The 22,042-nt window shown below is 46.4% G+C and overlaps 1 protein-coding gene and 3 long non-coding RNA genes across 4 annotated transcripts; 2 read left to right on the top strand and 2 right to left on the bottom strand.

Moving 5' to 3' along the window:
- Window positions 1-1,701: 1,701 nt before the first annotated feature.
- On the bottom strand, window positions 1,702-6,420 carry LOC115250521 (uncharacterized). The gene is made up of 3 exons (XR_003889088.1): window positions 6,394-6,420; window positions 3,419-3,656; window positions 1,702-1,829 (listed from the first exon to the last, which is right to left on the bottom strand). It is a non-coding gene; the product is annotated as an uncharacterized lncRNA (long non-coding RNA).
- Window positions 2,764-16,586, top strand: LOC115250520 (uncharacterized). The gene is made up of 2 exons (XR_003889087.1): window positions 2,764-2,998; window positions 15,699-16,586. It is a non-coding gene; the product is annotated as an uncharacterized lncRNA (long non-coding RNA).
- Window positions 4,796-7,481, top strand: LOC115250518 (uncharacterized). The gene is made up of 3 exons (XR_003889086.1): window positions 4,796-5,762; window positions 6,437-6,538; window positions 6,931-7,481. It is a non-coding gene; the product is annotated as an uncharacterized lncRNA (long non-coding RNA).
- Window positions 16,289-21,842, bottom strand: cndp1 (carnosine dipeptidase 1). The gene is made up of 13 exons (XM_003965884.3): window positions 21,711-21,842; window positions 21,313-21,430; window positions 19,553-19,663; window positions 19,304-19,447; window positions 18,662-18,824; window positions 18,496-18,584; window positions 18,228-18,425; window positions 18,071-18,155; window positions 17,833-17,993; window positions 17,571-17,735; window positions 17,343-17,484; window positions 16,942-17,089; window positions 16,289-16,849 (listed from the first exon to the last, which is right to left on the bottom strand). Exons 3-13 carry the CDS (start codon window positions 19,661-19,663, stop codon window positions 16,774-16,776), a joined length of 1,482 nt encoding a protein of 493 aa, XP_003965933.1. The 5' UTR covers window positions 21,313-21,430; window positions 21,711-21,842; the 3' UTR covers window positions 16,289-16,773.
- Between the last annotated feature and the right edge of the window lie 200 nt (window positions 21,843-22,042).

Raw genomic sequence — 22,042 nt, 5'->3', positions numbered from 1 at the left:
AAATGAGACCCTAACAAAGGGGTTAGGGTTAACAAACTGACCCGCCAAAGTTTAAAAATGCGTGCGTGTGTGTTTGTGTCTAAGCAAGCTAAATAAAACGTGTCAAAAATCGAGCAGCGTGACAAGAACATTTGTGACTTAGCCAGTTCGTTAGCTCGCTAAAATGCGTTGAAGCAGCAACACTTGCGACAAAACTGTCGCGCTTTCTCTTTGTTTTTGCGGCCCGACGATGGCCATTTCCTGTTTGTAAATTGTCTGTTTTCACCAGACGGTCGTCGAGGACGTCAGAAAGACTCCGGGAGGAAATATGCGCATGTTGCTAATGCAAACAAAAAAAGCTCAAGTTTAATATCGCACAGCAATATAAGGCAGCATATTGAGCCGCAGCTCCGGAGTTGTAATCCTCAACAGATTTAATTCAGAGACGCTACAGACGGAGTCTGTGCGACATCTTCGGCTCTGTTTGTGACATCTATACGTTTAAAATGTCCAACAAATCATGCGTAGATGTTTCTGCCAGACTGTTTTTAATGATGTGTCAAAGTTAAACTGTTTACTTTTACTCAGTTTTTACGCATCTGGCGACAAAAGCCTCTGATGACAGACAACCACATCTGGGAGCTGCCACCTTACCGTGAGTTCTGAAGAGAATATGCGTCAACACACACACACACACGCACACACACACTGGGAGAATACTGAGATCACCCAGGAGCTGATGTAAGAACACTCTGCGCCATAGTTTGAGGATGAGTGTCACCTTTTTCAGCTGCTCGTGCCACTGGTGCAGCTGAATCAGGCGAGCGACTTGATGCGTTTCGGGGGCGAAGGCAGGAGGGACGGTGGTTCCACACGGCGAGACGTGAATGGAAGCACTCAGGATGCAACCAAGCCTCGACTGCAGGGCTCCTCTGTTCATCTGTCAGTCAACCAGGCTGTCGTTCAGAGCTCTGCCGCCCATTAGCTTCACTGCATGGTGCTAGAAGCTGCAGGAGACTGCAGCGTGCACGCTACAGTGTGTGTGACACACAGCAAATGAATTTCAGCTTACAGATGATCTTATCATCATATGGAAATTCAGAACATCAAGGGGGGGGGGGGGGTCGGCCCGGACGGCCTCGGTGGCAGCATCGCCTGTGTGCTAGCTAGCATGTAACAGCCAGGCTAATGGCTGAAGGCGCTCCTCTGCGGTTTTTGTGTGTTGACGGATCTCCATCAACAAAAGATGCATTTGCAGGGGGGCAGGGGGTGGCGGTGGGCAGCCACTTCCTCTTGAAACATTAGCGGGGGTTTTCATGGTTAGCTCTGGGAAACGCCTCCAAGATGAGCTGTCGGCGTTGGGTTGGTGGACTGGGTTGAAATGGGTTGGTTTCTAGACTGTGATCTAAATTCGTGACATACAGAAACTTACACACATTAACTTCAAGAATGAATGTTTTCTAAAGGTGAGCTGACAATTCTAAACACACAGATGCACGCACACAAGCACGGGGGTGTCGCGTGGCTTTTTGTATGACTGCACACTTGGCGACACGCGTGTTGAGGATAAGGATAAAAAGGATAAAAGACTTTATTGATCCCACATCGGGGAAATTGCACGTTACAGCGGTAGCCCGTGGTGTACAATACGGAAAAGTACTAAAAGAAAAAAGAAAAAGAAAAGTCTCTTATGTTATGTACATTGCTATGAACGCATGTATTCGCCGTATTAGCATGTCCAGCATTTTCTGGCCACCTGCTGCCACTTAACGGTGAAATTCAGCCAAGTCCAGCAGGTTAAATCTGCATTAATCTGGGATTCTGCTGCCCGAGGCCAGTTTTGCAGGAGCCTATAGAGAAAAAAATCTTGTCATTTTAACATTTGAACTTAAAAATAAAGTGACACAATTAGCTCCTCCTCCTCTTGTAGCTCAGCTAGCTTTAACTATGTCTACAGCTAAAGTGGGGCATTCAGGGTGCATCCACCTCTCGCAAATTAAAAATCAAATCAGGAAAATCTGTAAGAAAACCCCCACAAACGTGCGCCTCCTCCCACATGTGCACGTGTCCCTCCTTCCCGATGAAAGCAGCTGACGGGGGTCAGCGAAGAGATGAATGGATGGAACTCTGAGCATCTGTAGGAGGGATGACAGCTGACAGCGAGGCCGCCGCCCTGAGACCTAACCCCGCTCCCTCCTGTCGTTCACCCACTTCCTGTCTGACTCCACGCGTCTGTTTCTGACGCGCTCGCGCCGTCGGCGGAGCCAAATCATGTCCGGAATCATAAATTCCCGTCTGCCCTCTTCCTCCTCTCCTGGTCATACGTTTGATTTTCCTTTTGACATCGTTTCCTGAATAATTGACGAGTTTATCGCCGATCAGACATTTCCATGATGATCTGATGATGTCAGCGGTTCAAAAAGTTAATTTGGTTTCCCCGCCGGTGTGCGTCCTATAACCCCCCCCCCCCCCCCCAGCCCTAACATTTGTGTCAGTGTGACTCTAAAGATGGTTTGATTTCGGCAAACGTGACCCCTCCCTCGCTTCACAGATGCTAGTTGCTCACGTACGTATGTTTCTGTAGGGGGGGCGTTGGCGTCAGTAGGAAAAAAGGGAGATACCATCAGCTCGACCGCACGGGGATGCTGGAAAGGTATAGACGGAAGGTAGGAGTATAGAGCCCATCGGCCCCTGCCCCCCCCCGGCTGTTGCCAGGGTGGTATGACCTGCCGGATTACAAAACAGCCCTCCCATGTGTCTGTGTGTTCTCTGTGCCAGCCGAGAGACTGCGAGAGTGAGCTCCTGCAGCGGCGGAGAGGAGGAGGAGGGGGGAGGAGGGGGAGACAGCGAGGGCGATGCAGAGCAGAGGGGAGCGAGGGAGTAGTGGAGGAGAGGAACAAAGAGGAGGGGAGGCAGATGGATGAAGTGAGGGTGAGAAGCAGGAGAACGGAGGAGCGATGCGAGTGTAGACGAAAGCTTTGAGAGGAGAAGCTTGTTCAGCCCTCAGGGACAGCTGTGGGTAAGTCTCTCACACACACACACACACACACACGCACACACACACGCACACACACACACACACACACGCTTGTATCTGCGACAAATCTTCCTGATGAGTTTCACACTCTTTTTTCTGGGGAAAGGTGACACGTTTCCACTGGCGGCCAGACACGAATGACCCAAAAACGCTGATCTGTGATCTCCAATTACTTCCTCAATATTTAGAATTCTTTTGGTTTCATCGGGTTAAAACCTCTTTAACAGGATCCGATTCTGCCGTGCTGCACTCTGGACCCGCCCCCACTCTGCCCATTTGCTCCACCTGAAGCTTTACCTCCTATTGTATGGTCTGACTTCATTAAAGCCCCCCCACCCACAATTAGCCACAAAAATGATATATTAACAGATTTCTTTGATTTTGTCCTCCAGGTTTACTCACCTGACACCATCAACCTCACTGGTGCAGTTCCACAAACATCCACCAGGGGCGGGTTGTTGGTGGCAGCAAAATAACTGAATCATTGGGGCAAATATGAAACTGATCCAAACCCGACCCACAGATCACAAATACGTAGCAGCAGTTTTGATTCCCTCATCACCTCACAGGAAGTTCCCAGAACAGTTCCTGGGACGGTTTCCTTCGCCACGGCGCCACATTGGGAGGGACTCGGCCTCTGCTGCGTGTTTCAATTGGGAAAGAGGAAAAAGGAGATTTACATTGACGTTTAAAGTGCTATTCTGTCCGCTGTTATCTGGGTTGGTCCGTTAATGTCCACCGTGGGCGTTTCTGTACGATAACGAGGCGTTCAGATGCAGATAACGGCGTAGAAACAGAGGGAGGCGGCGTGGAATCAATTTTATATAACGTCTGACAAGCTGTCATGGAACCATTATCAGAATCCCTGGAGACAAAGAGATGTTTAAGAGTGTGTGTGTGTGTGTGTGTGCGTGCGTGTGTGTGTGTGCGTGTGCGTGTGGGTGTGTGTGTGTGTGTGAGCATTCCTGTACTACACAGTCGCCCTCTCTCTTCTGTGAACAATCAGCTTATTTTCAGTGTGACCCACCAATCAGGCCTTAAAGTGAGTTACAGCGGCCATTTGAGGAATTTTCCGGCGGATTTTCTCTGGGTTTCAGGAGAAGCTGCACTTCCTGGGACTTGTTAAGTCCTGTTTAGTGGAGCCGTAGCTCCAGTTGATCCCTCCACTGGGAGGCATAAGGTGTGTGTGTGCGTGTGTGTGTGTGTGTGTGTGTGTGTGTGTGTGTGTGTGTGTGGGGAGGTTGACCTCCTCCGACTGATGGAGGGGGGATGGAGGTGGAACGCTCCACGGCGGCCATATTAGCTCTGTTACAGGTCTCAGGAGGGCGGCCGGGTGACAGAGGGCTCCGGCGAGGGGGGGCAGGGGGGTGCTTATGGTAAGTGGTTGTCATGGAGACGGTGAATGCCGTGCCAATGGCGGCGTTGACACCCTGCGGGTGTTGGTCACCCGGCTTCAATGCAATCGAATGAGACCCATCAAAATTCAATAACTTTTTACAATTTGACAGCAGAATTCCAACAGCTGATCAGTTATTAGTATAATAATGTTTAATAAAGTTTATCAACCTTTTATTCATAAACATTTTGAACCTTGTTTCAAAGAACAACAGGAAAAGGTTGAAAAATTAATGAAAAATATTAATCTATGAGCAAAAAGATAAAATAAACACTTAAAAATTGCAACACATTACAGCAAAGATGATTAAGACTAATTTCAAATAAAAAATGTTTATTTCATAAAATCTGAAACATCAAGTCTTTTCTGTCCCGCGCGACTAAAAATCATCCAATCTCTTCATAAATTTGAAGATCAAAATGGTGTTTGAGAACTTTAAATACAGATTTCTGATTTTTTTCATCATCTTTCCTCGTGATTCTCACCAGAATTCAAAAATCTCTTTTCTACATTTTGCACATTTGAACCAATCCTGACATAGAAAATCCGGTTTTTCGTACCCACATATTTTTGTCAAAACCAGCCTCAAACATGCGTGGTGGCTCACCTCGGGGGTTCTGCTACTCTGGGGTCCGTCAGACATCCGAGGCAGATCCTCTGAAACGCTTCATATTAACATGGAGACGAACAAGAACAAACGCTGACAGATGCATGCAAATAGGAAACAAACCCCTAAAAAATGACTCGGAAAATCTCCATTTGTGCCAGTTTATATTCAAAGATTTAATTAGAAGAGATTATATTAGCAGATTTTAAATGTAGCTGGTTTGATGTCTGTGTGTTTATGAGCACTCTCGTCGAGTCTTCACCCTCCATTCATTCATTTTTAATTTCAGCTTTAATGTGCTAATAATCGCCTGAAGCTTCACCAGTTTGTGTGTTTAGGCAACATTTATTATTTCACACCCTGAGGCCTCAAATAAGTTCAATGGATCTGAATGTACAAAGTGTTCAGTGTGTCAAATGATCACTTTATAAATCAGATCAGAGATCAAAGTTATTAAATGTTTGGCTTTTATGAGGAATTTAACGGTAACAATACGGGAATTTTTGCTACTGAACCTGTCAGACATGTTTGTGTGTGCGCGTGTGTGTGTGTGTGTGGGTGTGTGTGTGTGTGTGCGCGTGTGTGTAGAATCCAGGTGAATGACCTCCATATGCTTCATCTCACCAATCAGAGCCCGGTGGTCTTCCTCACATGTCCCCCTCCGCCGGCACCATTATCAGCCCGTCAATAGTGCGGGGGAGGAAGGATGGGGGGGTATGAGTGTAGCCATACTGCCCCAGGGGGTAAATATATGACAGACGTGGGAGCAGGTTCCAATCCAGTGTGTGTGTGTGGTTACCCTAACCACCTCTATGACCACACACACACACACACACACACACACATGACCCACGAGGGCAACACAAGGTAGCTGAAGAACAGCAGCGAGGACATCACATGACCCCACATGCAAGCTCACATCGTGTATCACATGATCACATGGCCTATGAGTGGGAGTCTTTGTATGCTATAGGTGTGTGTGTGTGTGTGTGTGTGTGTGTGTGTGTGTGTGTGTGTGCGTGTGTGTGTGTGTGTGTGTGTGCTGAAATGCACACAGATGATGGAAGCTGCAACACGATAAACTGTTGATGCATGTTTTTTTAAACAACCAATTGATGTGTGTGTACGTGTGTGTGTGTGTGTGTGTATACGTGTGTGTACGTGTGCACGCGCGTATGTGTGTGTGTGGGAGGCTGTGTGTAAAGAAAGAGAGAGAGAGCATTCCATCCAGACAGAGCTACACATACATGTGGGAGGGGTTATAAGAACAATGATGGGTCCTCGCTTCTCTGTCCTTGCACGCAGTGTGTGTGAGCACACAGGAGAGTGTGTGTGTGTGTGTGTGTGCGTGCGTGTGTGTGTATCTGCTCTCACATTTGGATGCGGGAGGTAAGCTCTTTTCTTTGTCTTCCTTCAGTGGTTGTCGAGGTCGGATGATGATGATGTGAACTTTCTTTTATTCGTCAAACCAAAACTGGAGTGTCTTTGTTCCTGCGTGGCGGCGCATCGTTAGGACCTGGTAACCTTCCTCAACTTTGCTCACCCGCCGGCATTTGGGTGGTTAAGCGGGTCTGTAGGTATTAACGTGCCGCCGGGTTGACGCGGCTCCATCATCACTCCCACCGTCTGTGGCGTGTCAGCCTGACAAGCGTGTTGGTGGCGGGCTGAGATGATCCCTCAGAGATTCCCTCAGTCCCAATTTGTCAGAGCGGTTTAGGTTAAGGTTCCCTGGGGATACACCCTCCATTTTTCATTGTCTTCCCGCACACACACACACACACACATGCGCACACACACACTTGTAAACGCAGAACGTGGACGCGCTGAAGCAAATTCCCTGTCAATGCAGCATTTCCATATCAAAGAGCGTCTCCAAAATGGGCGGCAAAGTTCTGTTCTAATTTGTTGCAGGCTAAAATTAGCTGTTGGTGGTGTGAGCGGATCAGGACGCCGCTGGGGTGAAGATGCCAACGCGTATCAATACTGGTCCTGTTGAAGATTAATCGCAGAATTCTAATCTGTTATTTAATTATTATCGTCAGAGGAGGCAGCACAAACGTTACTTCCTGTTGTGACCGTTTTTATTATTGATCAATCGCGTATTATTTTTTATTGATCGACCATTTTCCTGCGTCTTTGCTGGGATTGATGCTGATGAAATGATTCCAAACAGAGATGAAAGGATGAATTACGAAATCCGTCATTTCAACACTGAACTTTCAAATAACAAATCGTGTGATTGATCAGATGGGCGTCAGTCTTTGATTTGATCTCCTCCTTGTTGATATTGGAAATTTGATATCGACAGTTGTCAAAGTATGGAAATCAGAAATTCAAGCGTCGCCACGACAACAGTGGGGATGAAAGAACACAAAATTGTCGGCAATGAAAGAAAATATAGAAAACAAAGGAGGAGAGTCAGTGCAAAGTATTTTCACACGCCTGGCTGCCACACACACACGCACGCACGCACTTGTCCTCCCTCCCCCCACTCAGGGCGCGTGGACGGCAGGCAGCCGCGGCGGCCCTTTGTTTGACATAGCAGCACACAAAGGCATCTGGATTGAAATAGCTTTGGAGAGCAGAGGCAAACACACACACACACACACACCACACAGACACACACACACACACACACACACCACACAGACACACACACACATTCCATCCCTCTCATCAGGACCACTTCTGATTGGCTTAAGGCAGGCAGATGCTGGAAAATGACCATTAAACACTGTGTTTGATTAAAAAAAAGCGGATTTATGACTCGTGACGCTGTTGCACTGTCTCACCTTCATCATCGTCATCGTCTCCGGTGCAAACACCGCGCGGCACCTTCGTTTGTCTCAGACAAAAGGCGTACAAGCCAAACCGGAGGGTTTATGACTGGCCCGACCGCCATTGTTGCAGGGGTGACAGGAATGACACGAGGTCGTAGGCGAGTGGTGATGCGTTCAGGAGCAGGAATGTTTAAAATTCCCATCTCATCTCCAGAGCAGAGCGCCAAAGCAGACAACCAGACCAGAGAAATAACCTGCAGCCAGGGCAGCTCATCCAAGTAGGTCGGAGGCTAAAATGCCACCGCGGCGCCGCTGCAGCAATGGGCGGAGCTCTACTTCCTGCCCGGGATGCTCTGAAGTCTCCCGACACCTTTGGCGAGATTAACCCCACAAGCTGACGGTGCCGCCATCTTTGTTTTCTTCACAGGAAATTGAGCAAGAGACAAAGAAAGCGGCTGGTAGACAAAGGGGGGGGCACCTACAGTCAAGGTTCCTCATATTTCAGGGGGATCTTTTCAATGAGATGACAAGCTTTCTGCAGGAATCTGTGGAAAATGGATTTCACACTACACTCCTCGCAACAGGGGATTTAGGGCGCCGGCGGGCACGAGAGCAATATGTGATCCCAGAATGTCAGCAGTTCCCAATCCGCCATTTGAACCCCAAACACACACACACACACACACACACGGAGCGAGACGGTTCCCAGCATTTGCCCCGCAACTCAAAACCTGCAAAGCGAAATAAAAACAGCCGACTGGCGCTTTAACGCGGATGAAAGTGGCGCTCCGACAGACGAGTGTGAAGAATCTCTTTTCTCTGTAAGTCTTTGTGAACACGCAGAAACCCAATCTGGCACTTCTCAGTGTAGGAGTTATCGCCGCTGAGGCCACGAGTCTGCTTAGCTACTTATAAAGAAGGGGGTGGTGTGTGTGTGTGTGTGTGTGTGTGTGTGTGTGTGTGTGTGGGGTTAATTCCAGCTGATGGAGGCAGGTGTGTAAAAAGCAGATAAAACCAGACGTTAATTGAGTGACAGAATAAGGCGATGAGATATTTTGTGCAGTGTGGGAGGATTTGGGCTCCTTTGCTTCCTCTCCGCCTCAGCTGAGGCTCATCTTTCAGACTGGGGGGGGGGCAACCCGGGTGGATGAGAGCGTCAGCAGAAATGTGCAAATCAGACGGCTCCAAGGACCAGAGAGGCTCCGGGTTCTCGCCGTCAGTTCAGACTGTTCAGGTCAAAGGTTACGCTTACGTTTTAGTGAGCGTTTGCTAAATTATACAGTCAAAGATGTTAATTTACTTCATTTTCAACACCAGAATTTTAGTGCTTGATGACATTTTGAGGCCTGACTGACCATGTTAGCCATGTTAGCCGTGTTAGCCGTGTTAGCCAACAAGGATTAGGCACATATTTTGCTATATTTTAGCAAGTCAACTTTTGCACTGAGCTAAAGTGGAATCTGTCTTGAACAAATGTAGTACAGCAACTGTACCACTGTCTATGTGTGTGCGTGTGTGTGTGTGTGTGACCCAAGAGCCTCATTTTTCTATTCCAGTCCCTCTTTTTTAAACTGTCCTAATTTCATATCCTGGTTTCTTGTGAGGAGACGCCCCCCCCATCCAACTGAGTCGCCGCTGCGTCTCCACGGATACTCGATATCTTCGTACACACACACACAAGGACTCAGATTATTCAGATTATGGCTGACTGTTCTGGTTTTCATGGGTGGAGTTGAAGTATGAGCCATCGTGAAAGATTCCCTCATTCAGGTGTTAATGGCATACTGAAGGTCGCATTTAAAACGTAAACGAAAAGACGACGCTAACAGATTATTGCTGTGATTCCAGCATTTAAATGTAAATAGTCTGGAGCTCATTAGGCCCTGACTCGCAGTTGCTGCCGCTCTTTTACACTCTCGGCTGTTTAATTAAACTGCCATTATAAACGATGGTTCTATTATAGAACCTGTGGTTTTAGAATGTTGGAAAATGAACCCTGAGGCATGATTTAAGGACTGTGTGTGTGTGTGTGTGTGTGTATGTGTGTTACTTGTTAATGTTACATAGTCAGGACTAGTCATAGTCAGGTATGCAATTTACTAGCATAGTGGGGACATTTGGCAAAGTCTCTGTGAGCGTTTGGGTTCAGTATTAATGAGTGTAATAATCGTTATTAGCTGTCACATCAGTAGTGTGAGGCGTAGCAGTAGCATGTACAGGAACAACAGTGGTACTGGAAGGAACAGTATCATCTAAGTATCAGCAGAAGTATCAGTGGTACCGGTACTGCAGCAGCATCCAGGGTAGTTGTATGAGTAGCAGCAATATTGGTAGTAATAGTACTAGCATTAGTAGTAGTAGTAGTAGTAGTAGGTAGTAATAGTAGCGGTAGTAGTCGTGGTAGCAACAGTAGTAGTATTAGGTAGAAATAGTAGCGGTAGTAGTCGTGGTAGCAACAGTAGTAGTAGGTAGAAATAGTAGCGGTAGTAGTCGTGGTAGCAACAGTAGTAGTATGTAGAAATAGTAGCGGTAGTAGTCGTGGTAGCAACAGTAGTAGTAGGTAGAAATAGTAGCGGTAGTAGTCGTGGTAACAACAGTAGTAGTAGGTAGAAATAGTAGCGGTAGTAGTCGTGGTAGCAACAGTAGTAGTAGGTAGAAATAGTAGCGGTAGTAGTCGTGGTAGCAACAGTAGTAGTAGTAGGTAGAAATAGTAGTGGTAGTAGTCGTGGTAGCAACAGTAGTAGTAATGATAGTATTAGTTATTTAGTATTAGTATAGTATAGATAGTATTAGTCATCTTGGTAATAGTAGCAGTAGTAGTAGAAGAGATAATAGTAGTAGTAGAGTAGTTGTAATAGTAGTGGTAGCAGTAGAATTAGTGGTAGTACTAGTAGTAGTCGTAGTAGTAGTGGTAGTAATGGTAGTAATAGTAGTTGTGGTAGCAGTAGTAGTAGTAGTGGTCCTAGTAACAGTAGTAGTGGTAGTGGTAGTAGTAGCAAAGACAGTAGTGGTAGTAGTAGTAGTAGTATTAGTAGTAGTAGTAGTAGTAGTAGTAGAGATAGTAGAGGTAGTAGTTGTAATAGTAGTGGTAGCAGTAGAAGTAGTGGTAGTAGTAGTAGTAGTAGTAGTAGTAGTAGTAGTAATAGTAGTTGTGGTAATAGTAGTTGCGGTCATGGTAGTAGTAGTAGAGATAGTAGTGGTGGTAGTAGTAGTAGTAGTAGTAGTTGTGGTAATAGTAGTTGCGGTAGTGGTAGTAGTAGTAGAGATAGTAGTGGTGGTAGTAGCAGTCGTGGCTGCAACAGCAAGGCTAACAGCAGCAGGAGTAGCCATAGGAAGAGGAAGAGGAGGATGAGGGGAGGAATAGAATGAAGAAAATGAGGAAGAAGAGGAGGAGGACCGAGGAGGAGGAGAAGGAGCAAGAAGAGGAAGATGAGGAGGTAGATGAGGAGTACCTGTGCTGCATCGCTCAGCAGCCTGGTTCCGTTTGGTCTCTTCTCTGACGTCAGTCCCATCATGCTAACACCTGCAGTGGTCTCATTGGTCGGGAGGTGGCGCCTGTTGCTTCCTCAGCCAATCAATGCTGATAATCACAGCCGTGGATGCAGGCGGCAGCTGTTGGCTGTGTCTGGAAGATTAATGAGCTTATTACAGACGCAGAGTGGACCTCATCACAGCACGATCGATGGAGATATGGGAGCAGCACGCACGCACGCACACACACACACCTACTTATCTGTAGCTTTTTAAACTGTGCATAAGGAATCACTTATAGTTGTCATTGAATAAATGGCGTGTGTGTGTATAAGCTATCCTGTCAAATGCCGTTGGCTGTCTCTCTCGTAAATTTGTTTGTTCTTCGCTTCCTCCTTAATTAAATCACACTGTGACGCACGGTTGCACGTGATGGTCCCGAGGTTCTACATCCCCCCAACACAAGTGCTGGAGGATCTTCTACATTTATTAGTCCCCAGATGTTGAAGTTCAGAAGAACCGGAGTTACGCGCCCGCCTGCTCGGGTGCCCAGATCCTTGTTAGCATAGTCTGGGCTCATCTTCCCGGGGTCCCGCCGACACCTCCAGCCAGGCCAGCGACGCGTTCTCACCCGACGGCCCCCGAAATCCAACAATGATGTCACTGTTCTCTCTCTCTCGTGCCGGAAAGTTCTTATCTCTCGTGACCAATATCGTGAGATAAAGCTCCGTGATCTGATAATCCTGCACCTCCAGTCGCTCTATTCAATTTTCCTCCATCCCGAGTGTTCAGCCAATTACGTAATTGCACAAATGGACCGATGCGACTTGAGCGCCGGATGCACGATGGCAGCTTCTTATGGGATTAGCGGTTTAATCACCGACTTCATTTTCCGTCCATCATTTTCACATTAAGGTGTGATGTCTCTCCTTCACCTGAGCCGCGGCTCGGTCTTATTTCAGATAGCATCGTTTAATGCGTCCCCACCACTTCTGTTAACATTCCATTTAAATGATTCTGCAGGGAGGATTATGGGAGCGACATCAGCTTTAGGACGCCAGGCCTCCGAGTTCGCAGCAAGTTAATTAGGAGCGGTGATGATTTAATAGTTGCCTGTGATTGGGCACCGGCGGCTCCGCAGGTGACAGCTCAATTTGCACAGCGAAATGGAACGCAGCTCTGCAGAGAACGGTTTCTCCCTGCCAGTCAGGGAAGGAGCGGGCTTCTCTCTTTCCATTTCAGGTCTTCAACGCTCCGACCTGTTCTCGTGACGTTTGATGAATTATTGAAAGTGAGTCGAATAAATTGAACTCTGGAAATAGTTTCAATCTGTGGCGGCAGTGGGACCATTTCAAGGTTCTTCCTCCTCCACCGGCGGTCTTGGTGGCCCCGCCCGCACTGCATTGTGGGACGCTCAAAGATTAGATGACCTCTAACTGGGTTTGCCTTTAACAAAGTCACAGGATTACGCGGAACATTAAATGTGGAGTTTAGTTCTTGGGAAAACATCCACCTGTGTGTGACAGAAATCTGGATACATCGATATATCGGTGAATCAACTTTAATCAGAAATTATTTGTTCCTTTATGTTGTCCTTTAAAACCTTTAACAAATTAGTTTAGTCTTTTTTCTGCCACAGAACCCTTCACAAAGCCCGCTGGCCGGAGGGCTGCACTGTGTTCCGACTGGTTGTCCTCTCCAGACGTCGGTCTGGGGACGGTCATTCTGCAGTGAATTGGACAGTATCAGCAGGTCCATCAGAACAGGAGCAGAACAAGAATCATCTCTAGAAAACAGACCAAATGGGAATGAGCCTCAGAAGCAGCCTCCGTCTATCTGTAAAATTAAAGAGGGAGGTGGGACAATGCCATTGTCCTCTCTCCAGAAGTTTCCTTTCAGCTCTGCATAAATCTCCACTTTCTTCTGGAGGAAGCTTTAGAGTTTAATTACTCCCTAAAAATTTTAGACAGCTCTGAAGCGAGGGGACGGGGGGTCCCCACGGTGGGCCAACAACAGTCTGCTCATTAGAAGGAGCCACTGGTCTGTGTCCTGTCGCTCTGCATGGCTGCTGGGAAACTCTCTGTGCACCTCCTGCACGAGCACAAATGTTCTGTTTCTCTGTAGGAAAAGAGCGTTTCCAAAAATATGTGTCATACTCTTTTCAATACAGTTTACAGATTCCACTTGCAAGCCCGGGAGGTAAAGCTCCAGCTTTAGCTAAGGGGAAAAGACGGGTGGATCACACACATTAAAGGGACATCCAACCCTTCTAAGGTCTCCTAACCTGAAAGGACATCATCTGCTCATGTGTCTGATTCGTGGGCTAATGTTGGTGCTAACAATGGGATCATTAGTTTATTGGGCTTGTTCTGCGGCTATGCTAGCCGGCACGTAGCGTCTTCTGCCTGTCCAATGTCGTGCCGTCAGAGACATATCTGATAGGACGACTGGCGGCGCCACCATGTCAGGGGTGTCATTAAATTAGCTGCGTCTGCAGACCCACTGTCCGTTTCGTCTCTTCTTATTTATTAGAAATGGACCCGTCCATCCAGTCCTTGATTGGCTATTTTAGAAATGCACCTTTGGGACACCTCATGTGTGCTGCCTGTTCTCTCTCCAAACTACAAACTGTTCCCTCACTTCGTAGTTTGATGTTATTCGGGAGCAAAAGTCCCTCCATTGATCATTTTTCTCAGATTTTACTCTGTAAAGCTGCAGAATCCGCCCGTGACTTTAGTTTGTCCGCTGCAGCCATCAGTGGACCCCCCCCCCATATTAGACTGGCAGGCCGGGCTGCTGTCAGCGTCGTCTCTGTCACCTGTCCTGCTCGCCAGCCAGCTGCTCCTCCGGTGATAAGGCTCAGGTTTATTTTGGGGCTTAAAAAGAGCCAGGCTGGATCTGGCTGTCGGCCGATCACAGAGACTCTGCAGCACATCTGCAGCACATCTGCAGCCTCGGCCATATCAGCCAGAGACGGAGCGGCCGTCCCTCACCCACAGGCTGTGAGACACTTTCAGATATCAGTCGAGCCCCATGCAGTTAACGGACGGGAGAATTAAGTCACCAGGACAACGAAGAGACATTTTTCTACCATCTCCTGTCTGACAGTGAGAGAGGAGAGGCAGCTTCTGAAGCAGGCGGGGGGGGCGAGTGGGGTCAGACTGCTGTTTAGCCACGAGAAGTTTGAAGGTTCCTGTTGTTTAATAATTGATTAAATCCATTTGTGTGGGCTCCCAGGAAACATCCCATCATCCTCCATCCAGTGGATCTATGTGCTCAAAGTCAAATCATTAACTTGCTTTTGGAAAGTAATGAACTGAACCCCCCCAAAAACATGGAAAATACTGGTTCACCCTGACTGTGCTCCACCCGTATGCTCCGCCCTCTGCGGCTCATTTCATCACCTCTTGGGTTTAAACCTTTGAACTCAAAACCAAACCAGTTTCTGGAGCATTTATGAGCTCTTTCACACCAAATTTCCTCTATTTATCTGCCTTTTTGCTGATCGGGTTAGGAATAAATACGCTTGTGTAATATTGCAAGAGAATAAGAGAATTCTGGATTGTCGCCTGAAGAAAAGAACAAACTGCACAATAAAACAAAAGAAGATGAATATTAAAAATAAAGACAATAAGATCACAAGCCATGAAATGAGCCATTACCAAAGCTTTCAACTCCTAAGATGCTGTGAAGTACTGCTTTTAGGCAACTTATTCTATTTGCAAGCACAAACACACACACACACACACACACACACTTTGCAGTCCCTCGGACCTCTTTTAAGTCTTTGTGCTCCAATAAAAATTACTTCCAAACTTTTGTCCAAGTTTGGCTAAATGGAGCCCGGGCGGCGCTCCTCTTCCCTTAAGTGTTCCAATCGTTCTGAGCTTAAGAGGAGCTTCCTGAATCCATAAAATAACTTTCGTTTAGCACAAAGGCTCTTTCGTGGGCTTTATCACTAATGGACTTTTTACCGTTTCCTCGGTAAAAAGCAAAATCAGACTTATGGACTAGCAACAACAAAATATATATACATCTGAGAGTGTTCTTAGCATAAAATGGAGGAAAAATTTTGTAAGAGTCTAAAATAAGGTGAAAGTAAACCAAGGTAAGCGTAGCGTGTCTCGGTTTTTGCTCACACAGCAGGGGGCTTCAAGGTGGATTAAAGCCTCCTGCTGTGTTCTTAGCTGAGTCACGGTTCTGAAACACTTCAAAACTGAGCAACCAAACATGGACGGTCATTTGAGGGCTGGCTGGTGTTTGGTCTCACACACTTCCTGTTAGGGGCTCAACGCAGATACAGGAGTGATGTCAGATTCTTTGCCGCTCAAATGTCGTTAAATAGTTTTAAAAACAATTTAAAGACAAATTGTTGTATTTTCTATATTTTTAGATTTAATATCCTGCCTCTGCCCATTCTTTTTGCAGATTAAGATGAAGACATGTGACCAGAGCAGCAGTATATCAGCCTGCTGGAAGAGCGTCCATGCACGACGCCCTCTAGCGGGGATAATAGTAACTACACGCCGTCAGTTTCGTGTGTGTGTGTGTGCGTGTGTGTGTGTGTGGGTGTGTGTGTGTGCGTGTGTGTGTGTGTGTGAAGGTGGGGAGGGTCAGCTGGTGTTGTGAATCAGGCCGCTGACACTACCAGACACGGCTTCTTCACAACACCAGGGTTCCTCCCAACCACTTCCTGCTGGGAGCCATCAGACAGACTACGATCATCAGGAGGTCACATCTGGAGGCCTCTGTCATCTTACGCATTTATTCAAAACTGCACTCAGGTTCTGTAGGAGTAAAGCCCTACTGCAGTATTGTCATTTTCTATACATTTGCTTTAAAATAGTTATTTAAAATTGTATTCTGTTTTTCTATCCTAATTGTTTAAATATAATTTAGAGATTTTTTTATTTTTAATTTGTATTCTGAATTATTTGTTGATACAAAAAACCACAACAAAATATATTATGCATTTTAACACATTATCTAATATACATTCACTTTGACATTAATTTGAATTTTATTGGTATTCAGATGTCTTTATTCTTACACCAGGCATACATTTAATGTTGTGTTTCTGAATTTACTTAAATAGGTTTGCATTGAATTGCATTGTGAGATGTCAAACAACACCCTTAACTATGTGAATTTCAGTTTTACAACCATGTTTTTTCTATTCAGAATTTGTTGTCATTGTGTTGTGATTATGAGTTTGTAGTTCCAAATGAAAAAAGGCTTGTTGTTTTAGGAACGTTACCGTTCAGCATCCTGAATTGTTTCCCATTATTTCAAATGAGATAAAAGTTTAATATCTAAGGAAATGACATGTGTGTGAGTTTGTCTTCTTAAAATATGTTTTTATGGAAACAATAAATTCACAATGTTTGCTTTTTGCACTTTTACTAGATAGATAGATAGATAGATAGATAGATAGATAGATAGATAGATAGATAGATAGATAGATAGATAGATAGATAGATAGATAGATAGATAGATAGATAGATCAAACTTGTATTGTAATCTGGGACACCTCGTTCAGGTAGGCGATGAATAACTTTGTCCCTTCGATGTAGTTGTACCTGCAAACAGGAAGTTGGAGAGACAAAAGGGTTAAAAAGATGTGTGGAACCAGAAAGATCTTTTTTTTAAAAATCTTTTTCTGAGCTCCAACCTGCTGATTTTCTCATTCTGGGAGTGAAGACCGTCATCGAAGCCCCCGATGGGCATCATGATGATGCTTTTTCCCGTCACATCCTGGAAGGTTCTGGCAACAGGGATGGTTCCGCCCTCACGAATCAGGTCGGGATCCATCTGGAAAACTGATGATAGAAAGTCTTTTAGCCTCAATGTTAGTCGCTTCTAATCAACTTTATCCTTAAATATTTTGGTAAAAATAAATTAGGTTGAAGGATAATCCACTTTTCCGAATATTGGCCGTAATCTGCAGAGGAGGATTAAGGGCGCTTGCGAAGATGATTCAGTCGGCGTGATTTACAGAGATTACGCCCACATGTGGCGAGTGTTGGCTGAAGAATTTTAATACCTTACGAAGAAATTACTGACAGTTTGTACCTCGCTTCACAGCTGCCTTCCCGGCCTCATAGAGGGCGTGCTGGGTGTCAGCAAGCCATGGTTTTGCCCCGATCACCATGGTAACCTTCAGCTTGTTGGGACTCTTCCTCTTGGCGAACACCGAGTGAAGGTAGTCTGTTACCTGAAACATCAAAGCGGCACAGAAACATCAAAGTGTCTGCTAAAAGGAATTGATAGGCCGGGGTGGGCATGAACGTCCTGTTGTACCTGTTTTTTGACCGCAGCAGGATCCATGTTGGGAACTTGTCTGATGGAGAATTTAGCAGTGACCTTAGCAGGGATGACCGTCTTTGTTCCGGGGTCTGAAAAAGCCCCCTCAATGCCGTGGATGGAGACGGTGGGGTATCGCCACAGGTGAGCTAACAGATCCACCTAAAGGATGTTTGGAAGGTTCCTGTCAGTGCCTGGCCTCCTCCCAAACTGTGTTTACGAGAAATAGCTCCTAAAATTGTCCAGATTACGTCCTCACCTTGTTGTTGTACATCAGCTGGCTGACTCCGACCTTGTTCCTGTAGTTGTCCATGTCAAACTGAATGTCCTGGTACATTTTCCACTCCTCGTCAGAGAGGGGCGCCACGGCCTCCCTGATCCCTGGGATCAGGATCTTCCCACTGGGACTGATGAGTGTGTCTGAGGCAAACCTCCAGCAGGTAAATGTCTGAGACCCACCCATAAATCTGCGCCGCCCCGGTGAAGCCAGAACTCACCGAGAATCCCGATCAGGTCAATCATCGGTTCAATCACGGCCCCTCCGTACACACCGGAGTGCAGATCTTGTTTTGGGCCTTCAACCTGCAAAACCCACCTGACCGTGAACCTTGATCGGCGTTTGTCAATCCAACATTAATGCTTCCGAAACTCAACCTCAGCGTAGAAGTAGCAGTTGCCTCTGGTTCCATAGGTGAGGGCGGGCCGTCTGCTGAGCCAGCCGCAGTCTGAGATGATGATGTAATCCACGTCAGAGAAGAAGGTGTCCCTCTGGGCCAGGATCATGGCGTCCAGACCGTTGGAGCCTGTCTCCTCCATCCCCTCAATGAGAAACTTCACGTTCACCGGCAGCTCCTGGTGGAAACGAATTAATTCATTTAAATGGAACAGTGATCAAACAGAGGAAGAATCTGAATGTTCTCACCATACTGAGGGCCTGGTACGCCGCCACTGCATGGATCCAAGCTAAAACTGGGGCTTTGTTGTCTGATGCTCCTCTCCCATAAAGGTTACCTGCAAAAACCCAGTTTACCGGCTCTGGTTCTACTGGAGATTACACAGACTCATTCTCTCTTGTTAGCTACTGTTACCGTTGATGTCTGTCAAGTTGTAGGGCTCCGTCGCCCATCCGTCTTCCAGCTTGGCTGGCTGCACGTCCACGTGACCGTACACGCACACGGTGCGTTTGTTTGGGTCGCTGCCAAACTGAGCAGTCGCCACTTTAGGCAGTGCCAAGGTGCTTCCATCGGGAAGCTGCGGAGACCCCCAAAAGAAAATTGCGCAACGTCAACAGCGCAGCTGCACAATCGCCACAGTTTTGCTTTTGAAACATCAAAAGGATGCTATTATTGAGGATGTGCATTAATGTAAAACACAGGAGGACAGAGGTCAGAGTGCGTTGGGACGCCACGTTAGATCTTGTTTTCCCATTCTTCATTAAATAATATCATGTGGTGACATTTGAATCTACAGCGATGCTAACCGCCGGGGCGGTCGACCCTGCGGCTGACCTCTAGGTGCTTAATGAGCCCAGGCTTTGATGTATCTCAGTTGGTAATGAGGATCCAGATGAGGCTCTGTATTTTTTGCGCCTTATTGAAGTTAGTAGTGTGTCTGTGAAGCTAACCTCTGGGTGAAGTCTGAGCGTATTGTAGTAACAAGCATGTGGAAAGACCTTGTATCTCACTACTGCAGTGTTTGTGAAAGGCGGCAAGATGCGGCATTGCACTGACTTCCTGTTCCCCAACGTCCACCAGCTCCACGGTTCCACCCATCTGCCTCAGCTTCTGGGCCACCATTTCCATCATGCGGTTCAGCTCCGACCTCTTCAGCACGTTGCTGGAGTCGCTTTCCACCGCAACCCAGTCACGTAGAGCCTAAAGCCAAACCCAGGGGGAAAGTCTGTCTGGAAGAGCTCTAACACGTCACTGGTGTCTTCTCAAAGAAAGTGTCATTTTTTGAATGCCGTTAATTAGATTCACCTCCACATATTCTTCTTGGTGGCTGTCGACATACTGGGCCAGTTCTGTGTATTGGAAGGCTCGGACGGCAGAGGCGACCAACAGGATGTAGGACGCAGCGAAAGGACCCATCTGTTGAGGAAATGGACAGCTGAAACCCTAAACCCTGACCTCAAACCCAGTCCTAACCTGCAACATTGGGGGGTGTCCTCGGTGATACTCTCCTCTTCAGCTTGAATTACGCCAACAGGACTTTTCTGTGGTTCCTCATAGATGTTTCTCCTCTCATCTCAGAACTGGTGGGAAACCCTGATGTTTATGCTGGTGTGGGTTCACTGACTGCTAATGTTGTGGGCCTTTGCATCATGACAGGGGTGTGGACCTTCCAGCTCATTATCTACTGTCGAGTCTTAACAACTGTGAAAGTCTCAGGGGTCCCAGGAGGGGTCCCAGGAGTGGTCCCAAGAGGGGTCCTGGACAGCCCTGTATAAGTGGCTAACCACTGGTTCTTCAAGAACAAGGAAGTCCAGTCGACCTCTTTCAAACTGAGGAGGAGAATTAAACTTAAAGCCAAGTCTCATCCCTTAAACAGCCACTTCAGTTCACACTCGTTATGTCCCCTAGTGTTTTTCCTCTCCTCCTGCCCTTCTGTTTCTTGTCCATTTTTCTCTTGTCTGTCTGTTTCCAGGTTGGGCAGGGCTGCTGTCCAGTTCACTCAACTCTAAATCTGCACACCTGAACACCCCCTACACGAGACCGTGGGGGCCTTAAGCAGCTCCTTCAGCAGCAGACTGTTACACCCACGGTGCAAAAGGGAGCGTTACCGCAGGTCATTTATCCCAACTGCCGACAGATTGTTCAACATGCACAACACTTAATTGTAGCACCAATAACACAGGGTTGGCATATTTGCACTAACTAATCATCCTGCCTCTGGAAGGTCTTATTTGCACATCTTATTTGCACCTTAATTTTTCTTCACACTGTCCGACACTCCTCCTGTACATAATTTTAATTTCTGTATATACTGTACCATGTACATAGCAATGTACATAATATAAGAGTCTTTTTCTTTTATTTTTTCTTTTAGTACTTTTCTGTATTGTACACCACGGGCTACCGCTGTAACGTGCAATTTCCCCGATGCGGGATCAATAAAGTCTTTTATCCTTATCCTGAACCAACCCACCTGCATTCAGTCTTTAAGCCGGGCTCACTCTACCCTCCGTGGTACAGCCAGACTCAGACGCCTGTTCATGCCACCGAGCCTGCTCTGGCTGTGTGTGTGTGTGTGTGTGTGTGTGTGTGTGCGTGTGTGTGTGTGTGTGTCTGCATTTGGGGGTTCAGTTCGTGCTTGCAGCCTGTGACAAGTTATTATGCCGAATGGCATCAAGATTGTGTTATGAATGATTATTTCATGTCTTTTTCATTAGTTGTTACAAGTTACATGATCTGTTAACTCTGTTTTCTGTTAAATCATGGCAGTTCACACAAGTCACGAGCACGTATTTACAGATCAATACTGTTAACGGATTGTAACTGTTAATTGTGAAATGTGCAAAATGCAATTGGCAAAATGAGCTTCACTCTTGAAGTGATGGAGTTAAAGAGTAGTTTATATCACATATATAACATGTGTGGTTGTATGCAATGAGGATGAAAATTCAACAGCTTGAATTACAGTATTTTGTTCGAAACCGCCAAAATAAACAAGTCCTATAGTAAATACCAACAAAAGATCAACTGTTGGACATAAAGAAAAGCGTATTTTTGATCGGTACCTTATTTTCAGGTCGTTGGGCTTCTCTTGCCTCTGCTGGAGGTGTGTGTTCCTGGGCAGACAGGCTACAGATTGGCCTGGATATTTATACACACTCCTTCCCTCTCATCAACCCCCCACTGTTAAAACATTTTGAAAAACAGCTGATTAGCTCATGTTTTTGTCACCTGGAGGAACAAGAATTAAGTTCAGTCTGTTGATTCTGTTCCAGAAATACAGGCTGGAACAAAAAGCAGCACGGTAACTTCAACAAACTCCTCTTGTTAAGGTTTTGGAATCTCCACGGGAGCCGAGAGAGCGGCTTTTCTTTTTCCATATTAGACTGGTGTCCCATTGTGCTGAACCCAGCGGTGAGTTCAGCTGACATGTGGATTTACCAGTTTGCCTGAAAGCACTTACTTAATCCAATCATTTCTTCAGTGTTCATTGGATAAATTGTCCAGAATAAAGAACTTCCCGTTGTTGTCAGTTCCCAGTGTGAGATCGGACATGAGCCTGAATTGACACATGAAAATAAAGCTCGACCTTCAGTCAGCTGATGGGAGCTGCACAGTATCTGCTTCTTATTCCATTTGTGATTAGATATGAGAGATAGCAAAAGCTGCAATGGTCAAAATAACTGCATTGAAATGCAGCTGGAGATCAATAAATGGTTCAGCATGATCTGCTGACACCTGTAATCTAATCAGAGCACAGAAAGGCCACAAGAAGCTTATGTGTCCCAGGATGGA

Source organism: Takifugu rubripes, chromosome 7, assembly GCF_901000725.2.
Source record: "Takifugu rubripes chromosome 7, fTakRub1.2, whole genome shotgun sequence".
Lineage (NCBI taxonomy): Eukaryota > Metazoa > Chordata > Actinopteri > Tetraodontiformes > Tetraodontidae > Takifugu > Takifugu rubripes.
This window is presented reverse-complemented; position numbering and strand designations above follow the sequence as displayed.